Source organism: Mobula hypostoma, chromosome 11, assembly GCF_963921235.1.
Source record: "Mobula hypostoma chromosome 11, sMobHyp1.1, whole genome shotgun sequence".
Classification (NCBI taxonomy): Eukaryota; Metazoa; Chordata; class Chondrichthyes; order Myliobatiformes; family Myliobatidae; genus Mobula; species Mobula hypostoma.
Genome location: NC_086107.1, coordinates 2,262,585 through 2,282,180, shown reverse-complemented (window position 1 = coordinate 2,282,180; position 19,596 = coordinate 2,262,585). Strand labels below are relative to the sequence as shown.

The following is a 19,596-nucleotide window of genomic DNA, read 5'->3' as shown; positions in this document are numbered from 1 at the left end:
AAATGTCCCTTTCCAGTCAACTTTGGCCAGTTCCCCTTACATGCGATTGTAATCTCCTTTATTCCACTGAAATATCGACATATTGGAATTTAGTTTCTCCTTCTCAAATTTCAAAGTGAACTCGATCATACTGTGATCACTGTTCCAACCGGTCAAAATACTCTCCACATCTACAGAAGTCTGTCAAAGCTTTGGAAATCATGACTTATCTTTGCAAACTTCTAAGGAAGTAGAGGCGCTGCCATGTTTTCTTTGTAATTGCACTTACGTGCTGGGTCTGGGCCAGACGCTCTGAAATGATAATCCCGATTGATAACACCGTAGGAGAATACGGTGTTCCGGGAAGCACAGACAAAGTGGACAGATAGCACCACTTTCCCAGCGCGACAAGTACCAAGAGGACATCAGTTTAAGGTGACTGGAGATGTTAGGGGTAAGTTTTTTTCCCACAGAGAGTGGCGGGTCCCTGGAATGCACTACCAGGGATTGTAGGGTCATCTACGACTTATATTAAAAGATGGTGGGCTCTGCAGGAAGGATTGATGAGATTGATGGTGCCGTAAGTCCACACAACATCATGGGCTGACTGTACAACTGTATGTATAACTTACATCATTTGTAAACAAGAAATGACTTAGTTTGATGAATAGACCCCCTGTTTGATGTAAACAGCCTTTATTAAGGACGGTCCCTTGGATCGCCTCATGTAACTGTATTGATTGACAGTTGAAATAAGTCGGGGGCAATCTGAATGCTCCCGAAACACCCAATCAGACACGACCAGAGGGGCGGGGAAAAAGAGCATTGGCCAAATTACTCGTGACTAGGCCTTCTGTGGGCGTGGTCTGCTGTGATGGGCATCATAAAAAACACCGGGGGGCGTGGCCAAACTCTTCAAACCGCAGTGCGGCTTCATTGAAGTGGATGTCCAATCAGCATGAGAGGCCGTAGGTCCGCTCAGTCTGATTGGTGGAGGGGGCGGGCTGTATCATACAACGAGACGGCGTGACTGGCGCAGCCCTGGTATCAATCAAAGGGTGAAGACATATTTTCAGGTTTGGTTGTGTAGGGAAACGCGCATGCGTGGGGGCGGACAGGCGTGAACGAAAGAGGGAAAAATAACAAAAAAGAGCGGGGGGCCGGAAATAAAGTTGGGTTGCGCGGCGTGGCGCGCTGCTTTCTGGGTAAGAGAAGCCATTAGGCGGAGTGGCGGCGGCTGCGGCGGAGCTCCGTCTCTTTGTCCCGGTCGCTGACAGCTCCCGCACGGTGCTGCCCTCTATGTAGAGCGGGAGCGGCCGAGCGATAAGTTAATGATCGTTTCCGCCTCTTCGTCGCTGTTTTTTTCTTTTTCTTTTAGTCTGTGGGTGAGAGCGGCTGAAGACGCCTGGCGCTGACTGGGGCTGCGAGGCCGCCGAGGTGAGTCTCCCCGCCGCCATTTTGTGGCCGCCGCCGCTCACAAAATGGCGGCGCCTTGCCGTGGGGCCTCGGCTTCGAGTTCGCTCTCATTTTTGGAGGGAGGGTCGGCTTGCTCTTTAGTAATTAGCGTATCAATGCTCGTGGTGTTCGCTTTGTGTCGGGGTGAGGAGGGAAAGTGATTGCTGATCCCGGTGCTACGCCCTGTTCCGCCCCCCCCACCCAGCGCCGCCACTTTATTTGTGCCCGCTTGTGGAGTGCAGAGTTGGAAGGGTAGTGATCTCTTCCCCGGCGCCCTGCCTGGTCATCCGCCCTGTTTCACCTCACCGCGATTTTACTGTAGAAGAGAGGGTAGGGTGGACGGTCCCGACAACTTGGGTGTTGGCCGATGCACCCTGTTCGGCCGACTGGCCGGCTCCTGTTCTTTGTCTTCACACTCCACACCACCCACCCTCCAGCATTCAAGTTTTGTGCTTTACCCCCCTCCTCCCTTGCCGGAGTGAGGTTCAATATCACCGGGATTTTGTTGTTTTCCGGCAACTACTGTGCAATACATAATGATAAACTGTAACACAGTAAATATGTATATTTAAATTGGTACAAGAGAGAAAGGAATGTATACCGAGGTATTGTTCATGGGTTCATGGTCCGTTCAAAAAATCCGATGACAAGAGGGGAAGGAGCTGTTCCTAAAACGTTGAGTGTGTGTCTTCTCGATCTCCTGCTTGATGAGGAGAGGGCATGTCCTGGATGATGAGGTCCTTAGTGATTGATGTGCCCGTCCTCCCTTTCCTCACCTCCTCCCCCTGGCCGGTAACCCTTTTTGTAGCCCTCGCCGTCCTTCTCCGGCGGCTGGCTGACCAATTTCCCTTTCTTCCTGTTGTGGGGAACTATGGTTCCCCTCTTGAGTTTTGTCAGTGTTTTGCTGTGTTCGTTAGTATTTGGAGTACTCTCCTCACCCATACACCCTTTCTTTAGTTTGTATGTTGTCTTCTCTGTATCTTCCATCTACGGTGATATATCCTGTCTATGTTTTGCTTGCTTCAGTCAATTTTCCTAGCCCCTTCTCTCTCCTTCCCCTCCATGCCTTTGATTGTGGTCCTTTGTAGGTGTTGAGCCCACCCATCGTCTCCTCTTATCACTCGGGTCGGTGGAAAAATAATCTTGCTGTTCGTAGCTCCGTGACATCATTGATCAAAAGATTTTTGATTGAGCCAGTTTTTTCCGGCATTTCGTCAGAGCTGGGCGGTACGGCCATTTTCCCCTTTGTTCAGTACTGTTCCTCCTTTTGTGCGTTGGACTGGGTGGAGTAAGATGGTGATTCATCATTGGGGGAGATGCCGTGTTAGATCACCAGGCTGATTGTTTTATTTTCTCTCTCTCTCCTAGGTAACTCTTTTTCCCTTCCCTTCCCTTTAATATTCTTCTTTTGGAAGTTTTTCGTTTTATCAAGCCGCCAAAGTGGAGAGTGTGATTGCAGAAGGGGTTGCTTCTCGTTTCAGGTACCTTCTTGTGTTGTTATCTGCTTTTAATTGCTATTTGTAAGGAAGTAGCAGGGCACAGTGAATGGTAATTTCTAAGGTAGTAGTACCTTTTTTTAGTTGTATAGATTTTCAAAAGACCATTAGACATGAGAGTAAAATTGTCATTTGGCTCATCAGGTCTGCTCCATCATTCCTTCATAGCTGATTTATTATCCTGCTCAAGCCCATTCTACTGCCTTTTCCTTATAACCTTTGTCATCCTGCCTAATCAAGGACCTATCGGCCTCTGTTTTAAATATACCCAATGACTTGGCCTCCACAGCCACCTGTGGCAATGAATTCCACAGACCCGTCACCCTCTGGCTAAAGAAATTCCTTCTCATCTGTTTGAAATGGACATCCCTCTATTGTAACCTCCCCCACTGTAAGAAACATTCTTACCCCGTCCGCTTTATCAAGGGTTTTCTTTATATGATGGGCTTCAGTGCGATTACCCCTCTTTCTTCTAAACTCCAGTGAGTACAGGCCCAGAGTCATTGTATGTTAACCCTTTCATTCCTGGAATCATTCTTGTGAACCTGCTCTCTCACTTCCAATGTCTGCCTTAGAATTGTGATGTGCTTAAGTATTAATTCATTTTCAGCCCTGTGTACTGAAGTGCTTTATTCTTGAAATACTTTAAGCATGGTCATTATTCTAGTATGAAATGTAGCTGCCTGCACATTGGCAATGCTCAACAAGTGGGGTTAACAGATTGAATATAAATGAGTATTGGTCAGGAAATTGGGATTTTATCCCCACATAGATTGAAAAAGATGTGCAACCTTGTCTTCACTGAAACATGGCAAAGTCTTGACCTGAGATATCAACTGTATCCCTTCACAGATGCTGCTTGACCTGTTGCGTTTCTCCCTTTTTTTTTTGAGGCGAAGTTGTGATTAAGTTGGCACAGTACTGTGGTTGACTTTTGACTATCCTTTTGAAATTGCTTGGCATGGCAGTGAAGGTACACTTTTTCCAGTTATGCATCCTTTTGTGTAACTTTCCTGTAACACCATGGGCTCTTAACTTGGTTACTAGCCTCATGTGTGGCACCTTGTCAGAGGCCTTCTGAAAGTCCAAATGTACAACATCCACTGCATCCCTTGTATCTATCCTACTTATCTCCTCAATGAATTCCAACAGGTTTGTCAGACAAGATTTTCCCTTGAGGAAACCATGCTGAATTTGTCCTATCTTGTCCTGTGTCACCAAGTACTCTCACCTTACCCTTAACAATTGACTCTAACAAATCTTCCCAATCACTGAGGTCAGGCTAACTGGTCTATAATTCCCTTTCTGCTGCCTTCCTCCTTTCTAGAGTGGAGTGACATTTCCAATTCTTCAGTCCTCTGGCACCATGCCAGAGCCCAACTAATTTTGAAAGATCATTAATGCCTCCGCAATCTACCACTACCTCTTTCAGATCCCTAGAGTGCAGTTCATCTGGTTCAGGTGATGTATGCACATTTCGGTCTTTCAGCTTCTTGAGCACCTTCTTTTTTGTAATAGTAACTGCACTCATGTCTCTTTCTTCACATCTTTCAATCCCTGGCACATTGTTAGTGTCTTCCACAATGAAGACTGATGCAAAATACTAATTGAGTTCATCTGCTATCTCCTTGTTCCCTGTTATTATTTCTCTGGTATCATTTTCTAGTGGTCTTATATCCATTCTCATCACTTTTATTTTTATATACTTGAAAAAAACTTTTTCTATCCACCTTGATATTGCTTGCTGGCTTTCATATTATCTTTTATCTCCTGATGATTTTGGTTGCTTTCTGTAGATTTTAAAAAGCTTCCCAATCCTCTTATCTTCCTGCTAATTTTTGCTGATTCCTTAGTAGGCTCAAACTGCTTTAAAAAGCCATCTTGTAGACATCAACAAACTCACTCTTAAGATCCATTACCAACCTGATTTTCCCAATTGACCTGCATGTTGAAAACTCCCATGACTATCACAACGTTGCCCTTTTGACACGCCTTTTCTATTTCCTGTTGTAATCTGTGGTCCACATCCCAGCTACTGTTGGGAGGGCTGTATATAACTGCCGTCAGGGACCTTTTATCCTTGCAGTTTCTCAAACCCACAAGGATTCAACATCTTCCAATCTTATGTCACATCTTTCTGATGATTTGGTGCCATGGCAGAGCCGCACCACCCCCTCTGTCTACTTTCCTATCCCTCTTAATACAATGTGTAACCTTGGACATTCAGTTCCCAATTACAGCAGTCTTTCAGTAATGATTCATTGATGGCCACAGCATCATACCTGGCAATATGTAATAGTGCAACAAGATCATCCACCTTCTTCTTCTATTCTGTCATTGAGATATAACACTAGTGTACTGATATTCACCCTGCTGGCTACAATTTTGTTCTATCATCTACCTGCCCTTTCTGACTGCATGCCATCTTTGCTTTTTTTAACCATCTGTCGTATCCTGAGTTCCTTCACTTCGGTTCCCATACCCTTGCCAAATTAGTTTTAAATCCTTCCCAACAAGTTTTAAACCCTTCCCAACAGCTGCTCCTGTTACCTGTCCTGTCTCATTTCCTAATATAGTCCCTTTAACATGATACCTTTCTTATGTTCAGTTTTACTCATAAAGCCTCATTAGATGGGCTTTTACAGTTCGTCCTGAGTGAGCATCGCTGTATCTTTTCCCCTGACTAGTAATGCCTTCAGCTATATCAGTCTGAAACAAAGGAACCCTGGAACACTGAACTGCCAGTCCTGCCCCTCCTGCAGTCAAATCTTAACTGATGGCGGCAGTGTCATCACTACTATACATAGCTCAGGACATTAGTCTCACCATGATCGACCTTTGTTTCCTGACCGTTTTCTGCTAGGATATTAGTCCCTCTCCGGTTCAGGTGCAAACCAGCCCTTCTGCACAGGACCCACTTTCCCTTGAAGACAGTCCATTAAAGGTGGGTCCAGTGATCCAAAAATATGTTGCCCTCCCTCTGCACCAACTCCTTTGCCATGTGTTAAACTGTATGGTCTTCCCATTTCTGATATCACTAGCACGTGGCATGGAAAGTACAACCCTGGGGGTTATATCCTTTAACATCACCTCATCATCCATTCTACGCATGTCATTGGAACTGGCAGGGACCATAAGTACTCTCCCTCCCATTTAAGAATGCTTTGGACTTGATCAGAGATGTCCCTGATTTTGGCACCCGGCAGGCAACAAACCATACAGCATCTCGTTCTTTCACAGAACCTCCTATCTGTTCACTTAATCATGGAATCCCATCACTGGCTCACCTCTTCTCTTCCCTTCCCTCTGAGGCACAGAACCAGACTTGACTGTTGTGGCCATCCTCCCCACCTATCCCCATCCCCAAACAGTATCCAAAGCGGATACTGTTTTATCCATACCTGTTGAGGAGAACAGCCGCAGGAGTACTCTGCACTGACTACCTTTTCTCTCTCCCCAGTCAACCCCACTTCAACACTGGCCCCCTTATGCAATAGCTGCTCTGCTTAGTGCAAGTTTTTTATTGGTTCTAGCCTCTAATTGTGTGCAATCCAATGTCTTGGGATCCCTGGCGCACAAAATTTGTCAATTGCTCCTGCTTGCTCTTTTAAAACTCTCCCTCTTCGCAAGTTGTTTGACTCCTCAGGACTGTGGCGAGCAAAATGGGTAAAATACTTTGGTGCACCAAGTCTGTTTTGAGCACTTATTTTCAAATTAAAAGTTTAATTTCCCCAGGATATTCAGCACAGAATATCAAGGGTGCGCATTGCAGTGGGCTACCAGCCCAATCCCAAGATGATGCCTCGGGCATTGATTGTTGTAACCCGTTGGCTTTGCTGGAATGGAAGATGTCACTCTGGGGCAGTAGGTTCATTGATTACACTATTGCTGGTTCATGGTTGTTCATCTGGAGTTTGAGACCCTCAATCCTGAATACTGGAAAATTCTTGTTAGTGTCTCCTGCTGATGCTGACAGCAACAAATATCAACTTCAACTGGAGGCCAAACTTCAGTTCTTATTTTTTTTTGTAGTGATGTTATGTGCCAATAGCCACTTGCCCTTATTGGAGACGATTGGTTTTTCTAGACTGGCTTCTCTTCGTGGTGGAGATGTATTACTATCCATTACCTGTAGTAAGAAGTGTGAGTTTATGGCATATTTAAAGTTGTGCCAAAGTAAATAAAGGTCTTTACAATATTTTCGTGTCTTTAGTGCTTCTTCGGGCGGAGGAGGAGGTAGGGGTGCGCCTCAGCACTATCCCAAGACTGCCAGCAACAGGTAACTATTAACTCTTTCAAGGTTTTTCCATTTGTGTGGCTTAAGTTATGAAATCTTCAGCTTGACTTCGTAACGTAAGTGTGCAGTGTGCTGCACCATAGGTGAAATAACTGCAGATATACATCACGTTAAATGGGTTGACCAAAAGACATAGGAGCAGAATTAGGCCATTCGGGGCATTGACCTGCTTTGTCATTCCATGGTTGATTTATTATCCCTCTGAACCTCATTCTCCTGCATTCTTCCTGTAACCTTTGATGCCCTGGCTAATCAAGAATGTACCAATGTAAATATACTCAATGATTCTGGTCCTAGACTCCCCCACTATAGGAAGCATCCTCTCCACGTTCGCTCTTTCTAGGTCTTTCAATATTCGATTGGCTTCAATGAAATCCCCTGTGTGCAGAAATCAAAGTTATTCACTGGCATGTTAGCAGTTACAGATACTTGCATCAGTAAATATTTAATTCCTGTCTTTAAGCACACAGGAGCATCATGGTTAGCACATCACTTTACAGTGCCAGTGACCTGGATTAAATTCCTGCCACTCCAATGCCTCCAAAGACCTACTGGTAGTAGGCTAATTGGGCATTATAAATTGTCCAGGGATTAGGGTAGGGTTAAATCGGTGGGTTGCTGGGCAGTGCAGGCTCATTAGGCTGGAAGGGCCTATTCCAGGCAGTATCTCTGGATAAATAGATAATGTCTTAATTGTAGCCATTTGGCAGTATACAAATCACGAAAAAATCTGCAGATGCTGGAAATCCAAGCAACGTACAAAATGCTGGAGGAACTCAGCAGACCAGGCAGCATCTATGGAAAAGATCACAGTGGAACCCGGAAGGGTTTTAGCCTGAAAAGTCAAATGTGCTTTTTTCCATAGATGCTGCCTGGCCTGCTGAGTTCCTCCAGTATTTTGTATTTGGCAGTATACATTGGGATTTGCTGTATGCTGGTACTTTTGTTACTGGGATTTTGACTATCCCAAGGCGTTGTTGCAACATCTGTTAACTTTGAATAGTAGATCGGAATAAATCTCAGGGAAGTGTACAGTGCTTTGTTAATAAATTTACTTTAAACTTTGAGGTTAGCGGTAATGAATTGTTTTGAACGACTGTTATAGACTCTGTTCCTATCTCTCGACAGCCGGTTCCTGGGGGGGGGGGAATGTTCTCCCTCTTCTCCCCCCACCCCCCCCCCCAGGGCCTAGCGGTCAGAGATGGGTACCTTCATGAAGCACTAAACGAGATGTCAACTCCTTGAATGAGAAAGAACGACAAGATGGAATCTTCAGGAAAGTCAGAGGGTGAGTTTATTTAAAAAGTTAACTTGTACTGGTGCATATTTGGTCTGCAGCGTTTAAATCTGGAATCTTGAATTTTTTTTATGGGAGGGAGTATATTGTGAGCAGGCTGCTTTGGCTGTGTAAATTTACCTTGTACTGCTTTGAGTGAAGTGGGATTTTTCAGTCAGGTTTAATATCATTGGCATATGTCATGAAATTTGTGGCAGCAGTATATTGCAATACGCAATAAAAATATAAATTATAATTATACATTGTTTCCTTGGGAGGCCAAAATATTTGCCATGTCCCTTTAACCCTTGCGCGTTCACAGCTGGGCTTGGGACTCTGTGGCAGAGTTTTGTTTATTTGATCGACAGCATTGCGTGAATTGCATTCGTTAATTTCTGAATGGGCTGAGAGAATTGTCAAGTTGTCCCTTGGCAGTATGAATTATTCTGAACTGTACGTGTGAGCCTTGACTGTAATTTGGTGGGATGTCCTTGTGACAGATTAGCAGTCTGGCATGCTTTACAACAGATGATTAGGATAATGGCTATAGATGGAGTGACATTGCACGTCCTCCAGACATGCCCCGCAGCTTGTGAATTTTCAAGTGTTTGCCTTGAACAGCATTAAGTCCATCAGTTGAGAAATGGAGTTCTTTCTTTAGTTAAATGTGATTATTTCCGTTGTGTGCTTCATCTGCACTGGAAACATCATAATATGGTTCCATTCATTTGGATTTGCAGTCATTTGTAAATGTTAATTAATGAATCTGTTGGCTGTGAAAGGATTTGGCTGTCTTGTTCTCTGGTTTATATCTTTGTTTTATCAAGGCATGTGTGGTTTACAGTGCTGCTTGTTCAGTCTCTTGTTGCCATGTCAAAACAAATAGCCCAGTCTGATACAAATTCACATGAATCTTGTCATATCTGTGGTATGCTTGTGGATTTAAGCTTTGCCATAACCCTGTAATCTGGGTGGGTTATGGTGCAGCAGTTCAACTTCAGGGTAGCCTTAGCTTCCAAGGACATGAAGGAAAGCAGTACATCGTTGATGCATTTGATCATTTCATGATTGTCCGTGCTGCTCAGTTATGCTCTTTATAGTTCTATACACCTCTAAGGTCATACTTCATCCCTCAAGTTCTGGCAACATCCTTGTAAATCTCCTTAGCACAATCCCCAGTTTAATCCTTTAGCATAGTGTGCAAAACTAAACAAATATTGCAAGTGTACCCTTGTCAATGTCTTGTACAACAGCAGCATTACAAAGGTTCATTTATTATCAAAGTACACAACTCTGATCTTTTCCAAATAGCCACAGAACCGACAGAGAACGACAGCATGATCATCAACCCCAGATCCCTAGTACCCCACCCCCCACACAAAAATCACAAACTGAACAGGCTCTTTGACTGCTAAATCCCCCTCCCCCACACATGTAAATGAGAAAGATTGGGCGAAAAACACAGAATATATATTTTTAAAAAACCTGGAGTGGGGTAGGAGTCTTTAGTCCAAGCCTCTATCCAAAAAGCAAGTAGCCAGTACTCAACTTCCATTTTTATCTGTTTCAGTTGCTCCCTCATCACTTGGAGTTGAACATCAGCTTGCAGCCTTCTTGCCATGAGCTTGCACATGCTGCCCCTGCCTCCTGGAGTTCTCCTGGAGACTGCAGAGCCTTGGAACACTCTAATGATCTCCAAACTGCAAATCACAGGCTCAAACAGTTTCAGTCACATTCAAGACATAAAAAGTGAAATATATGGTTTCATGACCTATCCAGAAGATGTCGAGCAAAGGAGAGTTGTACACAGGCTCCATTACATCTTAGCTTCTATACTCCGTCCTAACTGAAGGCCTGTGTGTCATCCCAACTGCTGTGACGCCACTTTCAGGGACCTGTCCTCGTAGGTTCCCCTGTTCTACACTTCCCAGGACCATTCTTGGGCCTAGTATTGACCTCTAGGGAATACCACTAGTCACCGGCCTCCATTTGGAAAAACAATCTTCCACTATCATCCTCTGGTTCCTACCATTAAGCCAGTTGTATATGAAATTAGCTAGTTGTCCAGCTGGAACCTGAGCAAGGCCTTTCTGAAGTCCACATAAAACATGTCTGCAGCCCTGACCACGTTGTTATTGGACATGAACTGTGCAGACTATTCGTGATCAATCCATCTTTTCAGTTGTTTGTATGTTAACCTTGGGGTCCTGTTAAGTAATTTATCTACTGCAGATGTTAGCTTTACTAGTCTATAGTTCCCAGGTTTTTCTTTATGGCCTTTCTTAACTGTGATTGGGAGGGGGGTTGGGAAAGAGTCTGCCTATCTATGCTTGTGCCTCTATCGAGTCAGTGTTTTGCTCCAGGGAAATCGAATCTATCCTATCAGACCTAATGATTTTCATTCTGTTTAGCATCCTGATGAATCGCTGCACTCCTTAGTGGCATTTTAGAACAGCCCAATATTGCATGTGTAGCCTAACCAGTGTTTTGTGAAGTAATGTAACCTCCAACAAATATTGTTCATTTTACTTGAGAACAGTTTTTAGAAATTATAGTGATAGAAATTATGATTATTCATAACTTGTTCTAGATACTCAAATCAACAGACTGCTTTATATTTTATCTTATGCATAATTGTATCTATTTTTTTGTTATCCATGGTTCATAATTTGTATTTTGAATTCATGAACAGCTTTAATTCTGGCGTTTTTTTAAAAAAAGAATAGCTTGAATGCTTTGCCTCGTCTTGGTGTTCTGGGAAAGTACCCAGCAGTGATGTCTTGATTGGCTCTCAACTTGAAACTAGTCAGTTTGAGTGCATTAATCATCTGGTTCCTCTTGCAGCATTTTGAACAAGCTTACTCCAGAGAAGTTTGACAAGCTATGCCTTGAGCTCCTCAATGTGGGTGTAGACTCAAAACTGGTCCTAAAAGGGATCATTTTACTGGTGAGTTCAAAAATAGCTGGGCTGCTAATCAGATTAATTTTTACAGTATGCAGCCTAGCTTAACTGTATAGTTATTTGTCCTCTGCAAGCTTCTTATTTTCAATCTTGTCATACCAAATGTTTCCCATTCTTTCTGATTTGTGGATTCTTTCTTCTATTTGCTTCATCTACTTTGTAAGGTAATGAATTCGCATTCACTTTTGCTTTCTGAAATTTCTTGTGAATGTTAAGCACATGATTTCAAGAGCAGAAGTAGGCCATTTCATCACTGATTTTATTATCCCTCTCAAATCCATTCTCTTGCCTTCTCCCTGTAATCTTTGTCACCCTGACTAATTAGAACCTATCAACCTCTTTAAATATACCCAATGACTGGGTCTCCACAGCTGTCTGTGCTCATTGAATTCTACAGATTCGCCACGCTCTGGCTAAAGAAATTCCTTCTCATCTGTTCTAAATGGACTTCCCACTATTCTGAGGCTGTGTCCTCTAGTCGAAGTATGCATGCCTCGTGCAGGTGTTTGTAATTGGGATGAGCATTAATTCTTATGCTCTGGCTTTCCTGCCTTAGCTCCTGTTGCTTCACTGCTGCTCTAGTATACCTATATTTTGTATGATAGATGATGAGCAAGTGCTTGGAAGTAGGTACAGAGAGGATATCAGGTAAGTTTTTTTTACGCAGAGAATAGTGAATGCTTGGAATGGGCTACTGGTGATTGTGGTGGAGGCGGATACAATAGGGTCTTACAAGAGGCTCCTGGATAGGAACACAGAGCTTAGAAAAATAGGGCTATGGGTGACTCTAGGTAATTTCTAAATTAAGTACATGTTTGGCACAACATTTTGGGCCAAAGGGCCTGTATTGTGCTGTAGGGTTTCTAGGTTTCTAAAACATTTTGTTGCTTTACCCAACACTGAGAATATTTTGCTTTAATTTGGAATCTTTCCCTGCTGTAGATAGTAGACAAAGCCCTTGAAGAGCCCAAGTATAGCTCACTGTATGCTCAGTTATGCCTGCGTCTAGCAGAGGATGCTCCTAACTTTGATGGCCCAACTCCAGAGGGTTTGCTGCAACAACACAAGCAAAGTACGGTAAGTGGAGTTCACCCCAATGATTCTAGTGCTGTTGGCTTGCCTGCACATTGATAGATGCATTAGATCTTGCCTCTAAAAATAAATAAATTACTTGTTACCTTTTCTTTCCAGACATTCAGACGCCTTTTGATTTCGAAACTTCAAGATGAATTTGAAAACCGTACCAGAAATGTCGATGGTGGGTACAATTTTAATTATCTTAAGTGCAGATCATTGTAGTTAGAGATGCATCACAGAATAGGCTTTTCCTGCCGTTTGAGCTGTGCAGCCCAGCAATCCACCATTTTAACTTTAGCCTCATCACGAGTCCATTTACAATGTCCAATTAACCCACTAATTGGAACATCTTTGGACTGTGGGAGGAAACCAGAGCACCTGGAGAAAACCCTTGTGCACACGGGAAGGAACATACAAAGTTGCTTACAGAGGGCATTGGAATTGGGTCTCTGAACTCCAATGCCCCGAGCCTTAGTAACATCGTGCTAACCGCTAGATTTGGGTGTCGTCTTTTAACAAAACGTTATTTTTGTTTGTGTAGTCTATGACAAGCATGATGGCCCCCTCTCAAATGAAGAGGAAGAGCAGCGGGCTATTGCCAAGATCAAAATGCTGGGCAACATCAAATTCATTGGAGAGCTTGGCAAGCTTGATCTTATCCATGAATCTATCCTTCATAAGTGCATCAAAACAGTAAGTGTCTTAGCTTTTATTGCTGGTTTTGTTGTTTCTTTCCAGCTTGGTTTAGGTTGTGAACATACAAGCTTTCAGTAGAGCAACTCGCACAAAATGCTGGAGGAGCTTAGCAGATCGGGCATCATCTGTACTCCTTCCCCTCTGCCCACCACCTTATTCTTCCCACTTCCTTTCCAATCTTGATGAAGCGTCTCTGCTTGATGCATCGACTTTTTATTCGTTTCCATAGTTGCTGCCTGACTTGCTAAGTTCCTAGTATATTTGGATTGGAGGGTTGTGACTAGTGGTGTCCCACAAGGATCGGTTCTGTGACCTCTACTTTTCGTGATTTTTATTAACGACCTGGATGTGGGGGTAGAAAGGTGAGTTGGCAAGTTTGCAGACGATACAAAGGTTTGGTGGTGTTGTGGATAGTGTAGAGGATCGTGGAAGATTGCAGAGAGACATTGATAGGATGCAGAAGTGGCAGATGGAGTTCAACCCGGGGAAGTGTGAGGTGGTATATTTTGGAAGGACAAACTCCAAGGCAGAGTACAAAGTAAATGGCAGGATACTTCGTAATGAGGAGCAGAGGGATCTGGGGGTACATGTCCTCAGATCCCTGAAAGTTGCCTCGCAGATAGATAGGGTAATTAAGAAAGCTTATGGGGTGTTAGCTTCCATAAGTTGAGGGATAGAGTTTAAGAGTCGCGAGGTAATGATGCAGCTCGATAAAACTCTGGTTTGAAGTACTGTATCCAGTTCTGGTAGCCTCACTATAGGAAGGATGTGGAAACATTGGAAAGGGTACAGGGGAGATTTATCAGGATGCTGCCTAGTTTAGTGAGTATGCATTATGATCAGAGATTAAGGGAGCTAGGGCTTTATTCTTTGGAGAGAAGGAGAATGAGAGGAGACATGATAGAGGCATACAAGATATTAAGAGGAATAGATAGAGTGGACAGCCAGTGCCTCTTGCCCGGGACACCACTGCTCAGTACAAGAGGACATGGCTTTAAGGTAAGGGTGGGAAGTTCAAGGGGGATATTAGAGGAAGGTTTTTTTTTACTTGGTGGTTGGTGCGTGGAATGCACTGCCTGGCCTGAGTCAGTAGTGGAGACAGAAACACTAGTGAAATTTATGAGACTGCTAGACACGTATATGGAGGAATTTAAGGTGGGGGGTTATATGAGAGGTAGGGTTTAAGGGACGGTACTGTGCTGTACTGTTCTATGTCTAACTTACCAACCACTGAAGTAAGACTTACTGGTCTATAATTTTCTGGGCTATCTCTACTCCCTTTCTTGAATAAAGGAACAACATCTGCAACCCTCCAATCCTCCAGAACCTCGCCTGTCCCCATTGATGATTCAAAGATCATCACCAGAGGCTCAGCAATTTCCTCCATCACCACCTACAATAGCCTGGGGTACATCTCATCCAGTCCCGGCGACTTATCCTCCAGCATTTTGTGTTGCACTGGATTTCCAGTATCTGCAGAACCTCTTGTATTTATAGTTTTCAATAGAAATGTCTGTTTGGAATGTGGGAAGGAGTAGTGTCTGAGGCTTTGGGGGCCAAGACAAGTTGGGATAGGACATTTTGACAATGTGTTGATTAATAGATTTGAAAGCTTAATTGTTTTATACTGTTACTGGGATGGTCTTTTTCCCAGGATAGAGATATCAAATAATAGCGGGCATCTCTTTAAGATGAGAAGGATTGTTTTAAAGGCCAGGTGACATAGGTGCAGAATTCGGACATTTGTCCCATCAAGTGGTTTGACGGATTTATTTTTCTCTTAACCCCATTCTCTGCCTTTTCCTTGTAATCTTTGATGCCCAACTAATCAAAAACACATCACCCACAACTTTAAATGTGCCCAATGATTTGATCTCCACAGCTGTCTGTGGCAGTGAGTTCAACTGATTCACCACCCTCCTCATCTGTTCTAAATGAACATCCCTCTATTCTGAGGCTGTGTCCTCTGTCTAGGAAGCATCCTCTCCACATCCGCTCTGTCTAGGCCTTTCAAAATTTGGTAGGTTTCAATTAGATCCCCTTTGTTCTTCTGAAATCCAGTTAGTACAGGCCCAGAGTCATCATATGCTCCTCATGTTAACTCTTTCATACTTGTGAGCTGCCTCTGGACTCTCTCCAATGCTGGCACATCCTTTCTTAGATAAAGGGCTCAAAACTGCTCACAATACTCTGTGGTCTGACCTATGCCTTATAAAGCCTCAGCACTGCATCCTTGCTTTTGTACTCTAGTTCTCTCGAAATGAATGCTAACCAACCTTGCCATTTTTTTTCCTCAGCTTTTGGAAAAGAAGAAGAGGATCCAACTTAAGGATATGGGGGAGGATTTGGAGTGCCTCTGTCAGATAATGAGGACAGTAGGACCTAGACTAGACCATGAAAAGGCCAAGGTAAATGGGTATTGATTTTTTTCCTCATTTAATTGTTTCAGTTAAAACATAAACATGCCAAGTAGATCGTAGCTAGCTGGATGCAGAATGGTCATATGAGCTGTGGTCCCTTTGAGCTACAAGTGAATGAATTGGACTTGCAAGGTGGATTCGGCATTCCTGAATCTTGGATGCTGTCCCTGACTGGGATTTCACCTCCACTGAAGCTCCACTTTTGCTTGCTCTGTTTGAAACATACGCAGAGCAGTGCACCTCTTTGCTGTACAGGGTTTTCCCTGCCATCCGAAGGTAGAACGTTCCTATGAAAGGGTTCGTAAGCCGGAATGTCATAAAGCGAAGAAGCCATTACCATTTATTTATATGGGAAAATTTTGTGAGTGTTCGCAGACCCAAAAAATAACCTACCAAATCAAGCCAAATAACACAAAACCTGAAATAACAGTAACATATAGTAAAAGCAGGAATGATATGATAAATACACAGCCTATATAAAGTAGAAATACTTTTCCACAATCATTGCCTGAACTGTTCTCTGTAGCGAAAATCTCACGCAAGCGCCTTCGGCAAAAACATGGCGCAAGCGCTCTCCAGTAACTAAGCTATGAAGCTGCCAAATTATACCAAATAACAGGTAAAAATACACAGCCTATATAAAGTAGAAATAATGTATGTACAGTGTAGTGTCACGGGAATCGGGAAGACAGCTTGCCGAGCACACTGATGATGGTGTGTTAGACTGAGTAATCGGAGTTTGGGTGGTGCAGCGGCCCCCACCCTCTGGGCAGCGAACCGATACCAATCCGCGAAGCATGCAGGAGTACAGTGGTAGCCGGGAGGCGCACAGCACATCTTTAAGAAAAAAGCCGAACTAAACATGCTAATTAATTACGTGCTGGGTGGCACCTAATTAATTAACATGTTTATTTCGGCTTTTTTCTTAAAGATGTGCTGTGTGCCTCCCGGCTACCGCTGCATTCTCCGTGAATTGGTATCTGTCCGCGGGTTGGGGTGGTGGGACACTGGGGTGTCATCTGTTTCCATTAGAGCAAGCAGCTCATCTTCTCCTATGACTGCCCGCCTCGATGTCGAAGTTCGAGGTTCGTCGTCTGCTGTGGCTGATGTGGAAGGCTTGCTTGACTGCTTAGCCTCACGCATTTTTAGGTCATACAGTTCTTTGTAAGGACTCAAACCATACTACAAATATGCCCTAAACTGACGTACCCTTTCAAATTAAAGTTGTACTTTATCATTACTCATTTGGTTTCGATTGTTATCCTTTCTTCTTCCAATTGCATCAGTTCTTGGTCATGGGATGCCAAAACCTCTTCAACATCATCTTCGTCAACTTCCTCAAGTCAAACTCACTTTGTCCTTACTTCGTTCACCACGATCGAAATGCTTAATTATGTCTAGTTTTACGCTAAGTATAACACCCTTACGAGCTCTTACAGGCTTTTCCGATACCTTAGAACTCATCTTGCTAACGGCTGCTCACAGGCACGTGTTTAAGCAATGCCGGCGAGAATGCCATTCTGAATCTGGGGGAGAGCGGCTGCTTTTTATCGCGCGCTGCCTTTTTTCGTAACAGTGTAAACACCTTCTGTTAGCGAAAACAGGGAACTAATGTAAGTCTTTCATAACAGTGAGGTTTCGTAAAGCAAATGTTCGAAAAGCGGGGGACACCTGTACCTTGATTTGTGTGCATCTGACAATAAGCTTGGTGTTCACAAATTCCGCTGTGACAGGTCAAGCTTCTGTTTCACCTGGTCCTACTTGATAAATTTATTTAGAGATTGTGTGGAACAGGCCCTACAGCCCTAAAGAGACACCACCCACCTAGCCTAATCACAGGACAATTTTACATGACCAATTAACCTACTAACCATTCTTTCTTTGTGCTGTGGGAGGAAACCAGATCAGCAGGAAGAAATGTGTAAACTGTGTACAAAAATGTATGCTGGAATGAATTGAACTCTTGACACCTGTAGCTGTAATAATGTTGCACTAACTGCTGTCTACTGTGACGCCCTATTTGTGTCTTCAATGTCAACTATTAATCAGTAAATCTATCCAATATGATTAATTAATGTCATACTGACTTGTTCAATTCAAGCTTAATATTTGGAAATTTCTGCTGTTTCTAGTCTCTAATGGATCAGTACTTTGCCCGGATGCGTTCCTTGATGCAAAATAAGGAATTGCCAGCTAGGATTCGTTTCCTGCTGCAGGTAACGTGTATGGTTTTGACTTCATGTTTCTGCTTTTTAAGTAAAATCAGAAATGTGAAACTGAGCAGCTTTATCCCCCTTCTGACCAGGATACTGTGGAGTTGCGTGAGCACCGCTGGGTTCCTCGCAAGGCTTTTATTGATAATGGACCAAAGACGATAAACCAGATTCGTCAAGATGCAGTAAAGGTGGGTTGTTATGAAACTTTGTGTCTGAGATTTGGGAGAAGAGAATTTTTTGAACCCTGGTTCATAGTTCTGATTTTGTGTGCAGGATTTGGGAGTTTTTATTCCGCCAACCATGGCTCAAGGAATGAGGAATGACTTCTTTCTGGAGGGACCTTTTATATCACCTGGAAGGAAATTTGACAGAGACCCACTTGGAGGGCTTGCTGATATGTTTGGACAAATGCCGGGTAAGTCCAGAATTCAAAATAAACTTACCAAAGTGTCTAGTTTTCTTGTGAGTATTCAGAGAAAATACGAAGAAACATAATTGAATCAATGAAAGATGGCACACAGCAAGACAAACGGACCAATGTACAAATGACGACAAACTGCAAATACAAACAGAAAAATGAAATAAATAAGCACTAAACATTGAGAACAAAGTAAAATTTCTTATCAAATTATGTTACACATCAAGAAAGCGGTACACACTCTGATTCAGGAACATCATCTTCTCTGCCATCTGATTTCTAAATGGGCATAGGACCTATAAGCACCATCTTGGTACTTTTTTTGCACTATTTATCTTATGTGAACTATTTAATACATGTATTTAATATAACTCGGCTTTCTTCTCTATCATGTATTTCATTGTACTTCTGTTATATAATTTATAAATTTCATGACATGAGTGATACTAAATCTCATTCTGATTGATGCTGTCGTATGATACCGAGATTTCATTTTCTTGTGGATAGTCACAGAAAATACAAAGAAATTTGGAGAATTAATGAAAAATTGCACCAGGCAAACAACCAGTGTGTAACTGACAATAAGCTATTGATACAAAAAGAAAGAAAACAAAATAATAAATAGTAAGTATCGAGAATGTGAGTTGGAGTCCCTGAAAGTGAGTCCATAGGTTGTGGGAACAGTGATGGGGTGAGTGAAGTTATCTCCTCTGGTTCCAGGAGCCTGATGGTTGAGGGGTTCTGAACCTGGTGGTGGTATTGGACTCTGGATTTTAGAAGTGCCTTTCAGACATGTTTAATATCCTTTCTGAAAGTATCCTTTTTCTTTATGACTTAAAGGTAGTGGAATTGGTACTGGTCCAGGAGTAATTCAAGACCGATTCTCACCTACTATGGGGCGACACCGTTCCAACCAGCTCTTTAATGGCCATGGTGGGCATGTTCCTCCTCAGTCACAGTTTGGGGACATGGGAAGCAAGTCTTTCCTTAAATCTAACCAGGTGAGAGATGGGAGCATTTCATGTCCCTTTAGAACAGTTGACTTAAGTTTGTTCTTGTGTATATTCATTAATGCAGTCCAACCCACAAGTTTGCCAACTTTCTTTGTAATGGCCTAGTAGGCAGCCAGAAGTGGAATTGTATTATCCTTGAGTTAATTGAAACCTTGTGATAGAAATATCTTGGGACAAATTGGTGGGACATTTCTGCATTTAATGTAAATTTGTAGGTCCGATCAATAATTATTGTAATCAGTAGGCTGCATCCCCAGTCTGAAGGAGGTAAGTAGTTTGTTATTCCTGGTC

The 19,596-nt window shown here is 43.1% G+C and overlaps 1 protein-coding gene across 1 annotated transcript in view; it reads left to right on the top strand.

The window, feature by feature from the left end:
* Nucleotides 1-2,841: 2,841 nt before the first annotated feature.
* Nucleotides 2,842-19,596, top strand: part of LOC134354192 (eukaryotic translation initiation factor 4 gamma 2-like) — a gene marked incomplete at its 5' end in the record, with an annotated part of 33,405 nt that continues 16,650 nt past the window's right edge. The window contains 12 exons of the mRNA XM_063063086.1: nucleotides 2,842-2,915; nucleotides 7,144-7,209; nucleotides 8,447-8,515; nucleotides 11,348-11,450; nucleotides 12,408-12,542; nucleotides 12,657-12,723; nucleotides 13,084-13,235; nucleotides 15,536-15,646; nucleotides 17,791-17,874; nucleotides 17,964-18,062; nucleotides 18,148-18,289; nucleotides 19,133-19,293. Coding sequence (XP_062919156.1) covers nucleotides 2,842-2,915; nucleotides 7,144-7,209; nucleotides 8,447-8,515; nucleotides 11,348-11,450; nucleotides 12,408-12,542; nucleotides 12,657-12,723; nucleotides 13,084-13,235; nucleotides 15,536-15,646; nucleotides 17,791-17,874; nucleotides 17,964-18,062; nucleotides 18,148-18,289; nucleotides 19,133-19,293 — 1,263 coding nt within the window. The remainder of the gene's footprint in view (nucleotides 2,916-7,143; nucleotides 7,210-8,446; nucleotides 8,516-11,347; nucleotides 11,451-12,407; nucleotides 12,543-12,656; nucleotides 12,724-13,083; nucleotides 13,236-15,535; nucleotides 15,647-17,790; nucleotides 17,875-17,963; nucleotides 18,063-18,147; nucleotides 18,290-19,132; nucleotides 19,294-19,596) is intronic.